The sequence below is a fragment of the Bos grunniens genome, chromosome 4, assembly GCF_055505025.1.
Source record: "Bos grunniens cultivar Pamir isolate PY7600 chromosome 4, Bosgru_T2T1.0, whole genome shotgun sequence".
In the NCBI taxonomy this organism is placed as follows: domain Eukaryota; kingdom Metazoa; phylum Chordata; class Mammalia; order Artiodactyla; family Bovidae; genus Bos; species Bos grunniens.
The window spans coordinates 95,038,217-95,060,233 of NC_141168.1; the positions used below are offsets into that span (position 1 = coordinate 95,038,217).

General features: G+C 41.3%; 1 protein-coding gene across 1 annotated transcript in view; it reads right to left on the reverse strand.

Annotated features, from left to right (window-relative positions):
- The window catches only part of TSPAN13 (tetraspanin 13), a 37,329-nt gene extending 29,863 nt beyond the window's left edge, over positions 1-7,466 (reverse strand). The window contains exon 1 of the mRNA XM_086397540.1: positions 7,221-7,466. Within this exon, the coding sequence (XP_086253666.1) occupies positions 7,221-7,283 (63 nt within the window). The 5' untranslated portion in view covers positions 7,284-7,466. The remainder of the gene's footprint in view (positions 1-7,220) is intronic.
- Between the last annotated feature and the right edge of the window lie 14,551 nt (positions 7,467-22,017).

Below are 22,017 nucleotides of genomic sequence, written 5' to 3' on the forward strand. Positions count from 1 at the left end.
ACTCTTCTCTGTCCCTTGCATACACGAGAAATATTCATATTTATTATTTTTAACTATATTTTAATGCTAATTTTCATGTCTTAAAATATTTGCTTGTCTTCTAGATTTGATTTTGATCAAATTGCCATGTTTATGCAAGTTTTCATTAGGTATGTTTTACCTCTGGTGAATAGGGAGCAGCCAGTTCTGCAAATTCAATTCAAGAAGTTATTTAGAGTATAAGCTCTCTGTTACAAGAAAACAATGTCAGGAACTGCAGGATGCAATATAGAGAACGCTGTGATCTCCGCCAACTACAGGTGGGAAAAAACAAACACAAATTGTCTACAATATGGAGCATTAGTATGGTTCAGCAGAAAGGACAAAGTAAAATAAAACCTTACAACACTAACTCTCAGCCCTCACTGTAATTTAGAATTAGCTAGAAAGCTTTAAAACAGGGTTTTCTAACCAAAAAAATGACATGCCTCCTCCCTCGCTCTAAATCCTGATTGAATCAGTCTGGGGTAGTACTCAAGTGTTACAACTCCCAAGTGAAAATTTAAGGAAACAGTTCCTTCAGACTAAAGAAACAGGAGGCTTTGGGGAACTTTACAAAGACAGAGCAAGGTATGCTCGGCCAAGAGCAGAGGATCAGCTATGACAGGCAACAAAGCACGAAACGTCTGGGAAAACCTCTGTGGCTGAAACACATGAAGAGACGCACATGGTGAAAGATGCTGAACAACATGCTAAGGAATGTGGGTTTATTATCTAAGAGTTTTCATCCATTATTACAAGTAGGTTTGGATTATTCATTGTTCAGTGACAAGAGAATATGGAGGATCAATTCAGATGAAATGGGATATGAAGGAAGGTGAACTAGCCCTAGCCTGTCTTCACCAGTAATTCAAATGTGTTTGAGGTGTTGATGGCCCACTTTTAAACTACCTAAAACTGTATGAAAATTAAACCACTGAGATGTTGAAAACTCACTTTTCAAAAGTAGGCTGAAATACAACTATTCCCTAAATAAATTTTCTTTGTTTGTAAAAGCCTCTTAATTACCTTGTTAAACTTGGTGAAAGAAAATAACCTCATTTCAAGTGAGAAAGGACATACATGGCACCTTCTGGTCACTCTATTTTAAAATCAAAAGTTGGGAAATTTCATAGACATATTTGGCACAAAGGCCAATTATAAATGCCAGCTCAACAGCATCATGTGAAAATTTCAGGTTCTGTAAACAATTAATCATTTTAAATTCAAAATCCAAGTAAATATTCAGCAACCACTTACATATTTTAAATTCACTCAGTAGTTTGAACAAGTGCCGGGAAATAACATAAATCTAACTACATGTTAAAATATTAAATAAGAATAATTTGAAAAATAATGAGAATTTTGAAAAATAGCAAATACAGTAATTTGAAGGCAATTACAGTAAGTAGATTTTTTTTCTTTGGATGAAGTACTAGTCTGTTTTCATTTATTTTAGAGCACAGACTGAAAAAAATTATACTTTTCCAGCCCTCCATTGACCAGAATAGGACTCAAAATAATGTCCAGGTAAGTCATTCCATGTTTATACTCACCATACCTCAGCCATTTTTTTTCTTACAACTGAAGGATTAGTATTACTATTTTGAGGGTAGGAACTCTTGTCTCTGTAGGCCTGCTTGAGTTAATATCAGCCTGTAAGTGTTAGAAACCCCAAAAGCTTGAAAACCTTTTCATTATAACATATAGATTTGAAATTCTGAAATTTAAAATAATTCAACTTTTTACATGAAGCTGTAACAACTTTTTTTTTTCCTATAGTGCATCCAAAGCATTTCTCCACATCTCTCCTTTTATCCTAAAAACTCCTTGAAGGAAAAACGAAAAATATCATCCACCAGTCTATAAATGAAAAACTCATGGAGACATTTGCCTGAAGTTAAATTCCAAGCAAGCTGTAAAGGTGAAATTCAAACTTAGGTTCTCTTCCTGAATCTAGTTCTTCTCTCCATAGACTGTCCAAATATATGTATTTTATCTGCTATGTTTTATCTGTTTCAAGACAATTTCAATTTCAGAGACACTTAAAATGCAAATAAACATATATCTTGGGATGGATGTAAACAGGTATAATTTTTGACTGCACAGAGGTTTTTTTTCCCCAAAGCAACCCAAGGTATTAGGGGAAAAAAAAAAAATACTGCAAAAAATATCAGTAGAAACAAACTTAGAAAGATTTTAGGAGAACAAATTTAGAATAAGAAACAAAACTGAAACTTCTGAAATGACCCTTCTCGTTTAAAGACTACAAGTTATTTTCTGTTCTTACATTCTTAATTAAAACTATTCACACACACATACACACATTATAACCAGCAGTCCAGTTCCTAGAAGTTTTTTCTTTTTTGCTTGAGAAGCAGGAGATATAAATCTTCAAAATGTTACATATTTTAAGATAACGCTTACCTCACACTTCCTAAAATTCCCCATCAAAAAACTAGGAATAATTTTTAAAAGCTGTTTTTCACTTTTTTATCAAAATATTTTCAATCAAAATTATTTTAAAATAAACTATTAAAAATAAAATAGACCATTTTCCTGAAGCAGTTTTCACTTTATCTATATCCTGAACAGTATTAAAAAGACCTGAGCTATCTCCACACTTCCCCAATTCATCATACTTTCTCTACCCAACAAGGATCTCCCTTAGTCCTAAATTTTATGGCTCCTAAAGTCAGTCCTTCCTTTACATAGCATTCATTTTCCCACCTCATAAATCCTAACTAGATCTTGTCTTCACTGAGTAGGTATTTGCCTTTGTGTGTGTTTATTATTTCCTACAGTTCTCAGCAGAATACACACAATGGGAAAACGTTTACTGACTGAAGAAAACTCTTGAGATCATACGTAGAGAAGATAGTGAATGAAAAAGAGGCTTTATAAGGCATGCTTATTTCAAAGCCATTCAGCTCACTGCTGTATTCCCAGATTGAGAACAATGCCCTGCACACAGTAGACACTCAATAAGTATCTGGTGAGTGAAGAAACATTGCTTCTTCAAATGGAGAAAGTTCTAGAGCAAGTCACTCATATGACATCATGAAGGCACATGAAGAAACCATAGCTTCTGCCTTTCCTCCTGTATCTATAAACTTGATATACACTCAGTTCAGTTCAGTTCAGCCGCTCAGTTGTGTCCGACTCTTTGCAACCCCATGAACTACAGCACACCAGGCCTCCCTGTCCATCACCAACTCCCGGAGTTCACTCAAACTCACATCCATCGAGTCGGTGACGCCATCCAGCCATCTCATCCTCTGTCGTCCCCTTCTCCTCCTGCCCCCAATCCCTCCCAGCATCAGGGTTTTTTCCAGTGAGTCAGCTCTTCGCATCAGGTGGCCAAAGTATTGGAGTTTCAGCTTCAGCATCAGTCCTTCCAATGAACACCCAGGACTGATCTCCTTTAAGATGGACTGGTTGGATATCCTTGCAGTCCAAGGGACTCGCAAGAGTCTTCTCCAACACCACAGTTCAAAAGCATCAATTCTTCGGTGCTCAGCTTTCTTCACAGTCCAATTCTCACATCCATACATGACTACTGGAAAAACCATAGCCTTGACTAGACAGACCTTTGTTGGCAAAGTAATGTCTCTGCTTTTTAATATGCTGTCTAGGTTGGTCATAACTTTCCTTCCAAGGAGTAAGCGTCTTTTAATTTCATGGCTGCAATCACCAGCTGCAGTGATTTTGGAGCCCAAAAAATAGTCTGACACTTTTATTCACTGTACTAATATAAAATTGTTCAGTACAAGCATGTGTGTAGATGCACTTAGTCGTAAGTAGTAGTCATAACTTTTGCCACCGCATGGACTGTAGCCAGCCAGGCTCCTCTATCCAAGGGATTTCCCAGGCAAGAATACTGGAGTGGATTGCCATTCCCTTCTCCAGGGGATCTTCCCGACCCAGGGGTCGATCCTGAGTCTCTTGTGTCTCCTGCGTTGGCAGGCAGATTCTTTACCACTGGAGCCACCTGGGAAGTGCAGTACAAGGGATTCTATTAATTGAAACAACCAAACCATAAACAACAACAAAAATCAACCACACCTTTGGCTAGTGATCAAAAGTCCATGACAAGTTAGGAGGATGTTCCATCCAACCAATTTAATGACAGGCTTTTCAGACTGATCACCAGTTCTGCTCTAGTCTCAAAGCCATTAGCAGGCCACCTGCACATGTAAACTGCACTGGCAAAGTAAACAGGCTGCTGCTGCTAAGTCGCTTCAGTCGTGTCCAACTCTGTGCGATCCCATAGACGGCGGCCCACCTGGCTCCCGCATCCCTGGGATTCTCTAGGCAAGAACACTGGAGTGGGTTGCCATTTCCTTCTCCAATGCAGGAAAGTGAAAAGTGAAACTGAAGTCGCTCAGTCATGCCCAACTCTTAGCGACTCCATGGACTGCAGCCTACCAGGCTCCTCCATCCATGGGATTCTCCATGCAAGAGTACTGGAGTGGGTCGCCATTGCCTTCTTCGTAAATAGGCTGATTGAGTCCTAAGTTCCTGAAGAAAATACTTCAAGAAATAGAGTGATAACTCTCAAAGCAGGCTGTGGCCTTTACACTTGCCACTTCCACATTCAATGTAGGCTTCAACAACACTTTTAGAAATGATCTCAGATCTAATCCCACAACTTTGAGTTTATTCCAGAAGCAGTAATCCAGGTGGAACTGAAACCTATAAAGGGTCCTCCTCTTTATGTCTTAAAAAGAAATGTCTCCCAAGTCTTCAGCCTTTACCCTGTCCCCAACCACTTCACATGCCCCATCTTAAAATGATGAGGAGAGACCAAGAAAGATACAGAACCTAAATAATAGCAGCAGTACATTTTCAGCATCTATTTAAGACTTTGTTCAAGGTTAACCTTTCATTTGTTTCCAATTTAAATTGCTGAACTCATCTAAACTTGTTCACAGTTTATAAGCAGTAGACATTAATTCAAGAAATATCCTTTCTCTAAAAAGCCTTAGATTTAAAAAGCTAACCATTTGTACAGTCCTGTGAATTCCCAATTAATTATGTTTTACCATATAGCTATTAAAAAACAGTAGAATGCCCTTTGAAGGTCAATCCACTTTGAAGGTTGGACAGATAACAAAAGTCTTACAGCTTCCCTCGTGGCTCAGTCGGTGAAGAATCCACCTGCAATGTGGGAGACTTGGGTTCGATCCCTGGGTTGGGAAGATCCCCTGGAGGAGGGCATGGAAACCCACTCCAGTATTCTTGCCTAGAGAGTCCCCATGGAGACTGGCAGGCTGCAGCCCATGGGGTCGCAAAGAGTCAGACGTGACTGAGAGACTAAGCACACATACACATAAAAGTCTTAGCATGTTCCTTCAGAATCACCTTTCTCCTTGCTCTCCTGATACCACAGTAGATACAGCTAGAAATGACGTATCTGGAAAGCAAGAGAACTAGATTTAATAATAATTTGCCTTTGGAGAAGCATATATATATGGCACATTAATCTATATAGACCCCTCAATCAATTAAGTATGTAGCTATTCTACTGTAAGTAAGCAGATACTATAAGGTTAAATGTCTGGTAAACAGGTGACTAAATCATGAGGGGGAGGGGTAGAAGTCCGAGCATAAAGTGGGGAATATGAAGTTCTAAGCAGGCCATTCAGGCTAATAAAAGAAAATACCTGGAGAACTGGTCAGAATTTATTTACTTAATAAACAATCAAAGTGATAGGCATGCTTCAGGGAACACAAAGGTGAATTCTGATCTGAAATTTGACATGGACCTCCAATTACAAGGAGCTGAATCGCCAGGTGTTCAGAATTTTCCCAAGTGTATCATTAGTGACATGTTGATTAAATTCCTACTAAGACACACACAAACTAGCCAGAAAAACATACTTTACACCATTTATGTTTCTTTAACATATGCTTCTTTATGTCTTGTTTTCAAAGCTTTGCAATTACATTCACATACACAGGAACAGTAATAGTCAAATGACCCAGCTCTCTCTCCTGTTGGTGACCACAAGGCAGTCTCCCCACTCTGAGGATGTAACCTAAGCTTACACAGATGGCCTAGCTCTCAACTAACTAAGAGGAGCTGGGTTTGTTTTCAGGGTGGGTGCTGCAAAAAACGCCAGGTGTATTTATAGAAAGGAGCAAGACTATGATAGAGGCATGACGACAGAAGTCTGTTTCTCTCACCTGGTAAAGAAGCCTGCAGAAAGATCTGGATCCCATAGCCCGGTTTCCACTCCTGACTTTCCAACTACCATCTCTGTAAACTTAATTAAAGCCCTTTCTGGTCTATCACCTTATGTACAAAATTTACACAAGGCCCCTTGCCTCGGATGATTGTCAGAAAAAGGAACGAAATCGGGTATGTAACATCTGGGACGTGGGAGTCACTCGATAAATGGCAACCTCCTCCTCTCCCATCCTCCTGTTCACCCAGAATTGCCCCTCAAAAATTACAAAGATACGGACGGCGGGGTTAAAACTAAAAAGCTGGTTGGCAGGGAAAGAACAATTTGGGTGGAGGCTCGCTTATTTACCGGAGGCTTTCGTTTAAAATGGAGTTAGGATATTGCTAACAGGGGGACACATGGAAAAAGCATCAGGTATAAGCAGAACTACCCCCTCCCCGCCCCACACCTCCCCCAAAGACATTCCTTTAAGTAAGCACGAAACAAACTTCGGAAGCTGCGGATATCCTGTGAACCTACTCGGTGGCCTCAGTGAAAATCACAGGCACACGTAGAGCTGAACACGACGTACACCATCCATAAGCCGCCTTGTCAGTTTCTGATCACGCTATTTTTGCAAAACTGTCCTCAAATCCGAGGCTGCTCTCTCGCCTCCAAATTCGCTCCAGAGGCGGCTGGGAGCCAAGAGCGAGTGGCGGAACGGATAATGAGGATGGCAAAGTGGAGATATCTGGTCAAATGACTGAAAAACAGGGCGGTGGATGAGGGGGTGGGGTAGAGCAGTGGGGCAGGGACGCGTGGCCACCGAGCCAGAAAGACGGCGGCTTCACAATGAAAGGAAGAGACTGCGACAGTCGCCGGCTCCTGGTCCCCGGCGGATACCGATGGCGAGGCCACGGGCGCACAGCAGAGCGTGGGAAGACGGGAAGAGGGGGCCGGAGGAAGCGGCCACGGAGCACCCGAGCAGGTGCAAAGCCCCCAGGCGAAGAGAAACGGGCTCGGGATACTCACTGTGTAGAGTAGGTTGAGCGCGCACAGGCAGTTCTTGGAACACGCGAAGCCCCCGCAAACCATCTTGAAGCCTGTGGTTCCAACTGCAGGTAAAATCTGGCTCCGGCGGAGCCTCCAGACAGCCTCTTTGTCCTTGCCTTCAGGGCCTAGCCAAGGCGAGGCCGCAGCCGGGCTGCGAGTGTGGAGCCCAAGGCTTGGGCTGGGGCTGCAGTGCGCGGCGCGCCCGCGGCGGCTCCAACCCGCTCTGGAACCTGCGGCCGCAGCACTGGGAGCCTGAGCCCGAGCCCCGCCCAGCACCCCCGTCCACCGCCTCGCCCTACGCCCTGATTGGCCGCCGGCGGGGAACAAAGGTAGAAATATGCAAATAAATGCGCTCAGCTAGCTGGGATCCAGAAGGGGAGGGGCGAGGCGGCCCCTGGGAGAGTTGGGCAAGGGGCGGAGGCCGTGGGGGAGGGTGCCGGAGGCCAGAGTGTGACAACGACCTCGCCTCGGTTCCTGGGGAGCAGGTGAGGAGGAGAGGGCGGGGCTCCGCGGAGATCCACGCTGGCAGGGAGGAAGATGACAGCACCTCCCGGTTCTTGGCCCCAGCGGGTGACGTGGCGCCATTATAAATGAGATTTTAAAATTAAGCACCTGGCCTTGTTTGAATGAAGAAAGAAAGGAAGGAATGAAGCAATAAATGAATAAATGTAAACGACTTAAACGAGAAAAATGAAGTGGGGAAAATGAAAGGAAGGAAATAAAAGAATAAAAGGAAAAATGAAATATCTGCTTTTCTTAGAAAATAGGTTAGATATATGACCCATAATTGTGACTCTTGTCAGGTTTAGATGTATCCTACAGGGATTTGCAAAAATGCTAATGAACTTTATGAATACATGTATAAAAAACAGAAAATCAAGAGGTGGGTTGTTTTTTGTTTTTTGGTTTGTTTGTTTGTTTGTTTTTGTCTTCCAATCCTGCCTTTCAATAAGCTGGGGTGTGGGGGGGCGGGGTTTCCTCCACAAAAAATTGAAAAATTTTAAATGACAGTCTCCACTTCTGTCAATTCATTATCACTTTGATCCTCTGCTATAGAAATGCATAATGGATCTTCAAATGCCTCGCATGTAAATTGGGATATTAACAGTATGTCAAACACTTTTTGCACAGTTTCTGGCACTGTAAGTAAGGACTCAATAAATGCCAGCTAGTATTAGTATATCTAACAGTTTTTGAATACCTACTGCATTTCAGGCACTAGGAAAGGTTTGGTTATTTCATGGTGAAGTGAAGTTGGTCAGTCGTGTCCTGCTCTTTGCGACCCCATGGACTGTAGCCCACCAGGCTTCTTGGTCCATGGGACTTTCCAGGCATGAATACTGGAGCGGGTTGCCATTTCCTTCTCCAGAGAATCTTCCTGACCCAGGGATTGAACCCAGGTCTCCCGCATTGTAGGCAGCCGCCTTTACCGTCTGAGCTACCAGGGAAGCCCATATTTCATGGTGTGTTCTACCAAAAAATGATCTTACAGAGAAATAATCAGATATTTATAAAATATCTAAACCTAAGAGTTCATGCTGAGTAAATGATGTGATAGCAAATAATACTGTTTATATCAGAGAAGGCAATGGCACCCCACTCCAGTACTCTTGCCTGGAAAATCCCGTGGACGGAGGAGCCTGGTAGGCTGCAGTCCATGGGATCGCAAAGAGTCAGACACGACTGAGCGACTTCACTTTCACTTTTCACTTTCCTGCATTGGAGAAGGAAATGGCAACCCACTCCAGTGTTCTTGCCTGGAGAATCCCAGGGACGGGGGAGCCTGGTGGGCCGCCGTCTATGGGATCGCACAGAGTTGGACACGACTGAAGCGACTTAGCAGCTGATAAAAAGATAATTTGTCTTCTTGGAATTATCTGCTTCCTCTTCTAACCTCTCTTAACCTCCCCAGACCTCACTTCACCAAGAAAGCCACATTAATTCTTTAGCCCTGGTATTATTCCATATTAACCTTTTGTACATGCCCCAAAAGAGTTCCAGCTTTTTAAAAATTTTAATCTGGAAAATGACTCTCAAACCCAAGTAAAACTTGGTAGCTCAACTTTCCATTTTAGACGCTTATTTAAGAAAAAGAATTAGTGGGGATATCTATTCTTCCTCTTCTCATTAGTGACAAGATTGCTACCATTTGAACATCACTCAACCAACTTTGACAACTCTATGCTTTCTTCATACGTCAACGTGAACGTGAAGTCACTCAGTCGTGTCCGACTCTTTGCGACCCCATGGACTGTAGCCTACCAGGCTCCTCTGTCCATGGGATTTTCCAGGCAATAGTACTGGAGCGGATTGCCATTTCCTTCTCCATATTACTCTTTATTGTCTCCCTGTGGGTTCAATCTTTTTTTTTGTAGGAATGTCCCCTTTCAATCAGGAGTCCAATAGGAAGGAGATGGCTCATTTCAATGACTGAGAAGAGTTTAATAAAGAGACTGTTTTGAAAAATATGGACAAAGTTAAAGGAAGCCAAAACAGGATGGTGAAACAGCTCAGAGCTAGAAAGAGCAAGCAGTCACAATTCCCCTTAAGTCTGAGGGGCAATCTAAGGGAACAGTTACAGAAACCAGGGAGGAGCTGCAAGAGTAGGAGGGCTGATAGAGCTGTGGCCTTTAAGAGAGAAAACAAAGAAAATACTGCAAATTGGAAAAGAAAACAAATGAATGTGGTGGGATTTCTTAGAATTTGGGTGTAGAAATTTCAGATGATCCCACCCTAACAAGAATGAGCTAGAAAAGCTACAAAATAGTTTGTTTTTTAAAAGAAAAAACCTACCAGGAAACAAAGCAAATGAATAGACAAAAACAACAAAAACTCACAGAGGACAATTGGTGATTACCAGAGAGGAACGGAGTGGGAAGGTGGGCAAAGAGGGTGACCAGTATTAATTGTATGATGATGGATGGTAATTAGAATTTCAGTGATGATCACTTTGTAGTGTATATGGTTGTAGAATTATAATGCTATACACCAGAAACATACATAAAGTTAAATACCAATTTTACCTCGATTAAAAAAAATTCTCATAGAACTGAAGAAATAAAGATATCTAAAGGGAACTAAACCCAAGAAGTAATGACATTCTTAGGAAGGAAAAATCCCACAGCGCTTTCACTCTTGAGTGTAAAGTCACTCAGTCATGTCCGACTCTTTGTGACCCATGGACTATATAGCCCACCAGGCTCCTCTGTCCATGGAATTTTTCAGGCAAGAGTACTGGAGTGGGTTGCCATTTCCTTCTCCAGGGGACCTTCCCAACCCAGGGATCAAACCTGGGTCTCCCGCATTGCAGGCAGACGCTTTACCATCTGAGCCACCATGGAAGCCCAAGCTTTCACTCTTAGGGATTAGCTATTAGGGGCTTCCCTGGTGGCTCAGTCTGTAAAGAATCTCCCTGCAATCAGGAGACTGCCTGCAATGCAGGAAACACGGGTTCCATTCCTGCATCAGTAAGATCCCCTGGAGAAGGAAGTGGCATCCCACTCCAGTATTCTTGCCTGGAGAATCCCATGGACAGAGGAGCCTGGCAGGCTACAGTCCATGGGATTCCAAGAGTTGGACACAACTTAGCTACTAAACCACCATGGAAAGAAGACTTCCACACAGCCTGGATGGGAAGAGAGTTTGAGGGAGAATGGATTCATGTACATGTGTGGCTGACTCCCTTCCCTGTTCGTAGTCTGTTGTCAGACAAAAGTGCTCCCTCCACAATATCTCAGGATGCACAAACATCCTCGAATGTGACGGTGGCTAAAAGCTGAGAATAGGACAGGAAAGACAGAGCAATCTGGGTCTTTACCCAATCCAAAGCAGTGGCTGCCAAAGGCTAAGGAATTAGCCGAAGAGGAAAATCTCTTTCCCGTGGGCTGCAAGAGCCCTCCAGGACTGGGATAGAACAGCAAGAAAGGGAAAGAACTCACAAGGATGTGAGTGAAATCCAAGGACATGACTGAAGAATGAAGAATGCTCCACGGCAAAAAAATAAATAAATAACAGCCAGGTTGTAAGCATGTCTCCTGAGGCTTAGAGTGCTGGTCGCTGGGCTGTAAAGTACAAAGAGATCTGTATGAGGGCTCCTTCATATAGAAGGAAAACCTTGATTGTAACCTCAAAAATAATTGAAGCCAGTGCTGAAGAATCCAACTAAGCCTGTAACAAGTCCTGACCCATCTCAATGACAGTGTGCACTACTTAGGTATCCATAGTAGTACCCTGGCAGAATAAAGGATGTACTGTTTTCTGTTGGGAAATACAACTTGCTTCACTCTCAGTGTTCTTTTATATACACTACCTGACACAAAATCAAAATCATGAAAGATTGGATAATAAAAAAAAATTGACTATGGTCAAAAGAAGAAATGGAAGCAAAACCAAAGAAGATCCAGATGTTACAGTTATCAGACAGGTCCTCAAAACTCAACCAGGACTGGATTAGATGTGCAAAAGGTTTATTGGGAGAAACATCTGTTAGGATAAATGGGAACATGACTATAGGAGACTAGCAGAGTTAAGAGACATCACTTTGCTGACAGATGACCATATAGTCAAAGCTATGGTTTTTCCAGTGGTCATGTACAGATGTGACAGTTAGACCATAAAGAAGGCTGAGCGCTGAAGAATTGATGCTTTCGAACTGTGGTGCTGGAGAAGACTCCTGAGAGCCCCTTGGACAGCAAGGAAATCAAACCAGTCAATCCTAAAGAAAATCAACCCTGAATATTTACTGGAAGGAGTGTTGCTGAGGCTGAAGCTCCAATACTTTGGCCACCTGATGCAAAGAGGCAACTTTTTGGAAAAGACCTTGATCCTGGGAAAGATTGACAGCAAGAGGAGAAGTGGGCAACAGAGGACGAGATGGCTGGATGGCATCACTGACTCAGTGGACATGAGTTTGAGCAAACTTGGTGAGATAGTGAGGGGCAGGGAAGCCTGGCATGCTGCAGTCCATGGGGTCGCAAAGACTCAGACATGACTGAGCAGCTGAAGAACAACAACAAAGGATAGTTAAGGGAATGCAATATAGGTCTCACCTCTATGGAGGAGAGATGGAAGAAAGGATAAAGGAGAGGGAGGAAGGAAGAGGGAAGAAGGATGGATGAAAGGAAGGGAGGAGGGAAGAAGAAAGGAAGAAAGGAAAGAAGGAAGGTCTTGGACTGCAGTGCAGTTTTTAAAAGCTTTGGCCAGGCCAGCAAGGAAAGGAGTCTTCAAGCCAAAGCCAAACGTCAGAGACATCCAGCACACCCTCCAGCAATGAGCCTGCCTTAAGTACTGCCAGTCACAAACGCTCTGATGGATTTCAGAGGATAGCCTGGGGGCTGGCTTAACTATGCTGCCCACAAGAGGAAGGGTGTTTTCTTGTAATAATTCTGACTATATTTCCCCCTTCTGTCTTAAAAATATTTTTCTGGTCACATCTTGCAATTTTTCAGTCTTCATCATTTTACCATGAAGGAATTCTCTAACTTCATCTGGGTAATCCTTTTTAGGTTTTAACAATCCATATTTTAAAATTCTTTCTTTGTGGCTTAGGTTTTTTTTGTTGTTGTTCGGTTGTTAAGTCCTATCTGACTCTTTGCAATGCCATGGACTGTAGCATGATTTCTGAGGCAAGAATACTGGAGTGGGTTGCCATTTCCTCCTCCAGGGGATCTTCCCAATCTAGGGATCGAGCGCGTGTCTTCTGTGTCACCTGCATTACAGGCAGATAGATTCTTTACTCCAATGAGCCACTGGGACTTGGGTTTAGCTTGACACCACCTTTATTTTTTAAATTTTCGATTTTTTTTCCTATCAGTTCAGTCAACATTTCTTTTTTTAATAATTCAACACCAAGACTTGATTTTGTTCAACAAATCCTAAGCGAAATTATTTATAAGCTGTTGCACAGAATGTTTAACTCTCTTAACAAAAGTCTTCCTAAACTTCTCAGAAATATGAACATAAAATTGCTCATGCACAACTTATAGTCACGTAAAACATCAGTAATACAGCAAGTGTTAAACTGCTTTAACTGCACTGAAAGTGAAAATCACTCAGTCGTGTCTGACTCTTTGTGACCCCATGGACTATACAGTCCATAGCATTCTCCAGGCCAGAATACCAGAGTGGGTAGCCTATCCCTTCCCCAGGGGATCTTCCCAAGCCAAGAATCGAACTGAGGTCTTCTGCATTGCCGGCGGATTTTTTACCAGCTGAGCTGTCAGGGAAGCCCTAAACTACAGTACACTTTGCTATACTATATCTCAACCCCAGGTTATTTTCCTTAGTCAATAAAATATTATTATATAAATTAAGTGCCAATTTTTAAAATATCTGTCAGTGATTTTACTAGAATTGATCTAGTTAAATTATTTACAATGACAGCTTTTTTATTACAAATTTTTTTGTTCACTCTTTCTTTGACATTCTTGTATCTCCAGGGGAAATAAAGGAAAGAACTGTAGAAACTTTCTTCTGGAATGATTTGCAGCTTTTTGGATTGAATGAAGCTCAAGATGGGAGTTTCTTGGCTAAGAATGAGACAAAGGAGCTGATCAATAGCTGCCTGTCTCTTTCCAAGTCTATCTCTTGCTCTGTTTTCTCTATTATCCTTTTTGATGTTTTGCCAAAATTTAGCAATTAAATGCAGCACATTCATCCTGCCTACAATAATATTCAGACTCCCTTCTGCTTCGCAGAATGTTTCACAATTCATGCTAAAGGACCTTAAATCATATTTCATTTTCAGAAAATGTTTTTCTTCTAACTACAAATTAAATTTGAAGTTTTTTTTTTTTTTTTCTTGCTTTTACTTGTTTCATTTTCCTGTCCATGTGATGCTAAGAGGATGAAAACATTTGGCTATGTATGATTATCTTGTCATATACAGCACCCCAAAATCTCAATTCTAAATTTCTGGGATTATTTTGGGTGGCATATTCAGCCATTAATGGGCAAATCCAGCTTAATGGTCAGACAAATCCAGCTTGACTTCCGATCAGCTGACTTAAAAGAGGCGGGACAGTCAGCTTCAGGGATGGGGTAATCCACTTAACCTTTGCCTCTTTCGTCTCCACATCCTCCCTTCCAATTTTTCTTTACTCACTATGCTAAGAATGTGCCAGGAAGATAACAATTTAGAAGGAATTGATGACATTTACAATGTTCCATCACATCTAAGACAAAACTTTCTGGAAATCTACCCTATTTCAATTCTGAGGCCTGAACATGTTTCATTTTGAGTAGTATAGATCATTATGTGTTCCATTAATATTTATTTAGTCCAATGGCTAATTAAGTAAATGTATTATTTTTCATTTGAAAGCTAATAATACTGCCTTAATTAATACAAATACATCAGAATGAATAGGAAAAGGTGCAATTAAAGTGGTCAACCATTTTATTTAAATAAATAAATATTTATTTAAATAAGCTATCATTGTCTTTGAGAAAAACAAGGAAACCCAGCATTTATAGGAGTAACTATTTTTGACTTGTAAAAAAATACATCTTTCTGACTTCTAAAAGTGAGATCAATACAGTTTAATGCAGCTTCTGGTACACTGGAAATCATCCAAGCTGGAAATAACTCAGGCATCCATCCATACTAGAAATGGATGACTAAGTCATGGTATGCCCATTAGTGGAACCCAATCCCAAACCAGAAATGAAAAATATCCAGCTACCTCGACCATATGGATGTGTCCTACCCAACATGGACTTGAGTAAGAGAAACCCAAATGCAAGAAGGCAGATTTTATCATTTCATTTATATAAAATCCAAAAACATAAATTCAATGACAGTATTTAGAGATGATTGCATTTAGAGATGACTGATAAAAATTACAAATAAAATTGAGGGATTGATGACCATAAAGATCAGGTAGTCACGTATTTGGAAGGGTGTGTGTGGAAATAGCGGAGAAGGCACTGGTGACCCACTCCAGTACTCTTGCCTGGAAACTCCCATGGATGGAGGAGCCTGGTGGGCTGCAGTCCATGGGGTCGCTGAGAGTCGGACATGACTGAGCGACTTCACTTTCACTTTTCACTTTCATGCATTGGAGAAGGAAATGGCAACCCACTCCAATGTTCTTGCCTGGAGAATCCCAGGGACGGGGGAGCCTGGTGGGCTGCCATCTATGGGGTCACACAGAGTCGGACCGACTGATGTGACTTAGCAGCAGCAGCAGCAGTGTGGAAATAGTGATTGCAAAAAGGTGACAGGGAACTCCTGAGATGCTGACAGTGTTCCTGAATGATCACTTCGTAATTAACTATGAGAGTTGAGAGAGAGGAGAGAAATATTAATAACCTAAAGTAGCAGTAATCTCATATTTTATATTATGTAAACAATGTTATTCTGGGAAAAAATACACACCCTCCCAAATGCGTGACTACCTGATCTGTGTATTTTTCAAACTTATTTCCTTGCACAAATTTTTCTTTAAAACAGTAACTGTATATTAGAGAGTGTAGTTCATAAGGTAACTTTCATCATTTCAATTCAGGGGGTTTTGTATATTAGCTGTTGGTATCTTCATAATATATATTTTTTTTCTTTCTTTTTCTTCATGATATTTTGGGCAATCCACCAGGTACAATTTAGGGCAAAGAGACAATTTTTAGAACTAAAAGCATGTCTCAGTTAAGTCATATCCTGTTTATAAGTTCGAGTACACTGGAACACATTGTTAAGCACTTTCCTAAAATAAAGGAACATGGTAAATTTTTGGGGACTTTAAACATCATTCAGAAAAAAGTGTTTCTACTTTTTGGGCCATGCATCTTGCAGGGATCTTAGTTCCTTGACTAGGGATCGAACCTGGGCCACAGCACTAAAATCTCTGAGTCCTAACCACTAGACTGCCAGGGAATTCCTCAGAAAATATTTCTATTCTTCTCTCTCATTTTATTGAAATTGTCCAGTGTGTTGAATTCTAGTTTGGATATTATTTCTTCTTAGAAGTTTGAAGTTTTTTCTTATTAAATTATTATTATTAAATTTTATCTTGCAGTGCTGTTAAAAAGTCCAAAGCCATTCTGATTCCTGATACTTCATTTATGACCCTTTGCATTTTTTTGTTCCTCTCTTTGGAAGTTTGTAGACCTTCTCTTTGACCTCAGTGTTCTGAAATTGGAGGAACACTTTGAGAAAAAGATTATCAAAGTACAAAAAAAATTTGGCACAAAATTAAATTGTCTAAAATGGATAAAGAAAACACAATAAATTATACATTTTTAAAAATAAATGATCAGTTCTAAAACCTCACAAAATCCTAAAAAAAAAAATAGAGCTTTTATTAATCTACTGTCTTATGTAACTATATATTTTCTATGCTTTGGCTATTTTTTTAAATTTATTTTTAATTGGTAGATAATTACTTTACAATATTGTGTTAGTTTCTGCCATATATAAGCATGAATCAACCATAGGTATACGTATGTCCCCTCCCTCTTGAACCCCCTCCCATTGGTTGCCCACTTTTGATCTCTTTTTTTAATGGTAAATGTTTTGTAATATATTCCACAGAGAAAATAGAAAAGTTATGCAGGCTTTCTCTAACACAGTTAACTGAAATTTTAATTTTTATTATCAGTAATTTAGATTAACTTTTTTCTACTCTGCAACTTATAGTCACAATTCATTAGTGAGAATACTATTTAAATTTGAAGAATCTGATACATATTATCTATTTTTGCATGACACATTCCATTACCCCCTACATTTAGTAGCTTAAAAAAATAATCAGTTTAGTATACCTCATAATTTCCTAGGTCAAGAAGTTGAGCAGGACTTGGTTGGCTAATTCTTCTGCTCCACGTAATGTTGACAGGGTTATTTGGTGATAGCAGGCTAGTCTGGACAGTCTATTTTCACATGCTGGACTTCAGGTGAGATGCTCTCTCCCCATGTAGTCTGAGGGACTATTCATGTAGGCTCTGTGTGCATTTACTACATGACGACTTTGTGCTCTAAGAGATGGAGTGGAAGCTTACAATCAATCCTCTTAAAGACAGGCCTCAGAGCTGGCACAGTAACACTTCTTATACACTGGGCAGAGCAGTAACTTGCCAGGCCAGATTCAAGGGGAGAGGAAACAGACCCAATCTCTTGATATGAGTCTAGAAAAGATTTTGTGGGGTGGTCTTTATTATACCACAGTGGTTCTATTTCAGTTGTCTCTTGCTGTCTAACAAGCTGCCTCCCCCAAAATAGAGACTTAAAACAGTAACTTATTGTTATCTCTCATGGTTTTCTGAACTCAGTTTGGCCTTTCTCACTTGAGGTTTCTCATTCTGTTGCAATCAGATGGAGGCTCAAATTGACTGGATATAAAACATGCTGCTACTGCTGCTAAGTCGCTTCAGTCGTGTCCGACTCTGTGCGACCCCATAGATGGCAGCCCACCAGGCTCCGCCGTCCCTGGGATTCTCCAGGCAAGAACACTGGAGTGGGTTCCCATTTCTTTCTCCAATGCATGAAAGTGAAAAGTGAAAGTGAAGTCGCTTAGTCGTGTCCGACTCTTCACGACCCCATGGACTGCAGCCTACCAGGCTCCTCCATCCATGGGATTTTCCAGGCAAGAGTACTGGAGTGGGGTGCCATGGATATAAAACATGGGACCTCGCCAAATGCCTGGGGCCTCAGTTGGCATGGCTGAAATCTGTGGGGGATCCAGGCCTCTCACATGACCAGCTTGAGCTTCCTCACAGCATGGCAATATCACGGTAATTGGACTTTTTATGCAATGTATTGTATTCCTAGAGTATGTTTCAAGACATCCAGGCAGAAGCTGCAAGATTTCTTAGGACTTATCCTCAGAACTCACCTACATCACTTTTACCACGTTGGTCAAAACCAAGCAATACAGCCAACCCAGACTTAAGGGAGGAGACTATAAAGGCCATGAATACCAGCAGGCATTGAGGGTAGCTTTCACATTAGCAGCCACACCCTAACAAATTTCTTACATATATATGCTCTTCATTTCAAGGCATTTCATAACCTTAAATGCTTTTGAATCGACAACTCAAAAAAATTTGCATTGATAGCCATATATAGTGAAATATTTTACAAGTTTTATGCAATTCTATTGATAAGAGAAAACTTCCATTTTGATGAGATATGGTTGAGACAGAATCTTCCATTTACAATTTTACATATCCAATGCTTGAAAGAATTTTTTCACAGACTTCCTTCTGTCTCTGTAAATCACAACATTTTCCCCCAACATTCCTCTTGCGCTGGGTTCCACAGGATAAATTCATAACCCTTTTTGCTTCTGGCACTGCATCTCTCTGTTTCATGGGGTAGATTAGCACAGTGGCAATGAGTTTTCCTGGAAGTCATTCCTAGTCCCATGACTAGCTAAACCATATATGTAATACATATGAAATAGCTATATAGGGAAGTGACTGCAGGGTACATAACTGTATAAACCCAAACTAAATGTGTCCCTAACTGAATTCAGTTATGTGGATGGCCTCCACAAAGCCACCTGACATGAGGGAGAATATGACAGAGGAAAAGTTAGAATAGAGAGTCAGCTGATCAGGGTTAAAACATCTTATGTTTACATATTTTACAGAAACATTGGACTACTTGAGTACATTGCTAGAACCCCTCCACTAAGCCTTTGAAAGGCTTCCTGATAACCTTACTTTGCCCTCCTGCCCTTTACCTCCAGCCTCCTCATCACCTGAGGGCCACCTTCCTCGGATCTGCTGTTATAGCAGCTGTCACACGCCGCCTTTGCTCAGATTTTGGCCTGCTTCAATCTACCGCCTATGCGGCAACAAGAGTCATCACTCTGAAACATAAATTCGACCTGCTTGTAATTCTAGCTTAAAATCCTCAGTGACTCTTTGGTGGTGGTGGTTTAGTGGACACTGATTCATGTCCAACTCATTTGCAATGCCCTGTACTGTAGCCCACCAGGTTCCTCTGTCCATGGGATTTCCAAGTTGCCATTTCCTTGCCAGGGGATCTTCCGACTCAGGGATCGAACCTGCCATCTCCTGCATTGTAGGCCAATTCTTTACCACTGAGCCACCAGGGAAGCCTGATTTACTGTCTCTTTACCATTTTTCAGATTCCTTAATAAGGTTTACAAGGCTTTTCAAAGACCGGACTGTACCTCTACCTTTCATCCTAATTCTTCTCATTGGCCTTTCCAAAATTCTTTAATCCAGTCACGCTGAACTATTTTTATTTCCTGGTATTCTTTTCACTCTGGGCCTTCCTAATTCCTAGGGTTAGGTACTGTATTAGATATGGTAGATGAAAATTTGACCCTGAAATTTCATAATTCTAACAAAAGTGTATGCCTCATATATGCAAAATTGAAAGTCAAAACACCTATCTTTCATGTGGTGACCCAGTAACACAAGCAGCTTCTATCAAATCACCTCAGGGTGACCACCTGCAGGGTACAGTTCAGTTCAGTTCAGTCGCTCAGTCGTTTCCGACTCTTTGCGACCCTGTGAATCGCAGCACGCCAGGCCTCCCTGTCCATCACCAACTCCCGGAGTCTACCCAAACCCATGCCCATCGTGTTGGTGATGCCATCCAACCATCTCATCCTCTGTCGTCCCCTTTTCCTCCTGCCCTCAATCCCTCCCAGCATCAGGGTCTTTTCCAATGAGTCAACTCTTCGCATGAGGTGGCCAAAGTATTGGAATTTCAGCTTCAACATCAGTACTTCCAATGAACACCCAGGACTGGTCTCCTTTAGGATGGACTGGTTGGATCTTCTTGCAGTCCAAGGGACTCTCAAGAGTCTTCTCCAACACCACAGTTCAAAAGCATCAATTCTTCAGCGCTCAGCTTTCTTCACAGTCCAACTCTCACATCCATACATGACCACAGGAAAAACCATAGCCTTGACTAGACGGACCTTTGTTGGCAAAGTAATGTCTCTGCTTTTGAATACGCTATCTAGGTTAGTCATAACTTTCCTTCCAAGGAGTAAGCGTCTTTTACTTTCATGGCTGCAGTCACCATCTGCAGTGATTTTGGAGCCCAAAAAAAGAAAGTCTGACGTTGTTTCCACTGTTTCCCCATCTATTTGCCATGAAGTAATGGGACCAGATGCCATGATCTTCGTTTTCTGAATGTTGAGCTTTAAGCCAACTTTTTCACTCTCCTCCTTCACTTTCATCAAGAGGCTCTTTAGTTCTTCACTTTCTGCCATAAGGGTGGTGTCATCTGCATATCTGAGGTTATTGATATTTCTCCCAGCAATCTTGATTTCAGCTTGTGCTTCTTCCAGCCCTGTGTTTCTCATGAGGTACTCTGTATAGAAGTTAAATAAGCAGGGTGACAATATACAGCCTTGACGTACTCCTTTTCCTATTTGGAACCAGTCTGTTGTTCCATGTCCAGTTCTAACTGTTGCTTCCTGACCTGCATATAGGTTTCTCAAGAGGCAGGTCAGGTGGTCTGGTATTCCCATCTCTTGAAGAATTTTCCACAGTTTATTGTGATCCACACAGTCAAAGGCTTTGGCATAGTCAATAAAGCAAAAATAGATGTTTTTCTGGAACTCTCTTTCTTTTTCGATGATCCAGCAGATGTTGGCAATTTGATTTCTGGTTCCTCTGCCTTTTCTAAAACCAGCTTGAACATCAGGAAGTTCACAGTTCACATATTGCTGAAGCCTGGCTTGGAGAATTTTGAGCATTACTTTATTAGCGTGTGAGATAAGTGTAATTGTACAGTAGTTTGAGCATTCTTTGGTATTGCCTTTCTTTCGGATTGGAATGAAAACTGACCTTTTCCAGTCCTGTGGCCACTGCTGAGTTTTCCAAATTTGCTGGCATGTTGAGTGCAGCACTTTTACAGCATCATCTTTCAGGATTTAAAATAGCTCAACTGGAATTCTATCACCTTCACTAGCTTTGTTCACAGTGATGCTTTCTAAGGCCCACTTGACTTCACATTCCAGGATGTCTGGCTCTAGGTGAGTGATCACACCATCGTGATTATCTGGGTCATGAAGATCTTTTTTGTACAGTTCTTCTGTGTATTCTTACCACCTCTTCTTAATATCTTCTGCTTTGTTAGGTCTATACCATTTCTATCCTTTATCGAGCCCATCTTTGCATGAAATGTTCCCTTGGTATCTCTAATTTTCTTGAAGCGATCTCTAGTCTTTCCCATTCTGTTATTTTCCTCTATTTCTTTGCATTGATTGCTGAGGAAGGCTGTTTTTATCTCTCCTTGCTATTCTTTGGAACTCTGCATTCAGATGGGAATATCTTTCCTTTTCCCCTTTGCTTTTCACTTCTATTTTCACAGCTATTTGCGCTATTTAAAAGCAGAGTAAACACCTGATTTTAAAACATCATAAGGGGTCCAGACACCTTCTGTCAGTCATAAAGGGTCCAGACACCTTCTGCTCACAGTCCCTGGGCCAGAATAAATCAAACTGCTTGAATAACTGCTGAGAACCACTAACTGGGTAACATTACCCATAAGCTACTCTCATCACATCTTCTCTTTACCAATCCCATCATCATTTTTATCGCTCCTTTTGCCCAAGTCTTTTTACTTATCTCTCTACACATTCTTAATATACTAATAACCTCTGTGAGGACTGCCCTGGTAGCTCAGGTGGTAATAAATCTGCCTGCAATGCAGGAGACCCAGGTTTGATCCCTGGGTTGGAAAGGTCCCCTGGAGAAGGGAATGGCTACCCACTCCAGTATTCTTGCCTGGAGAATTCCATGGATAGAGGAGCCTTGTGGGCTACAGTCCATGGGGTTGCAAAAAGTT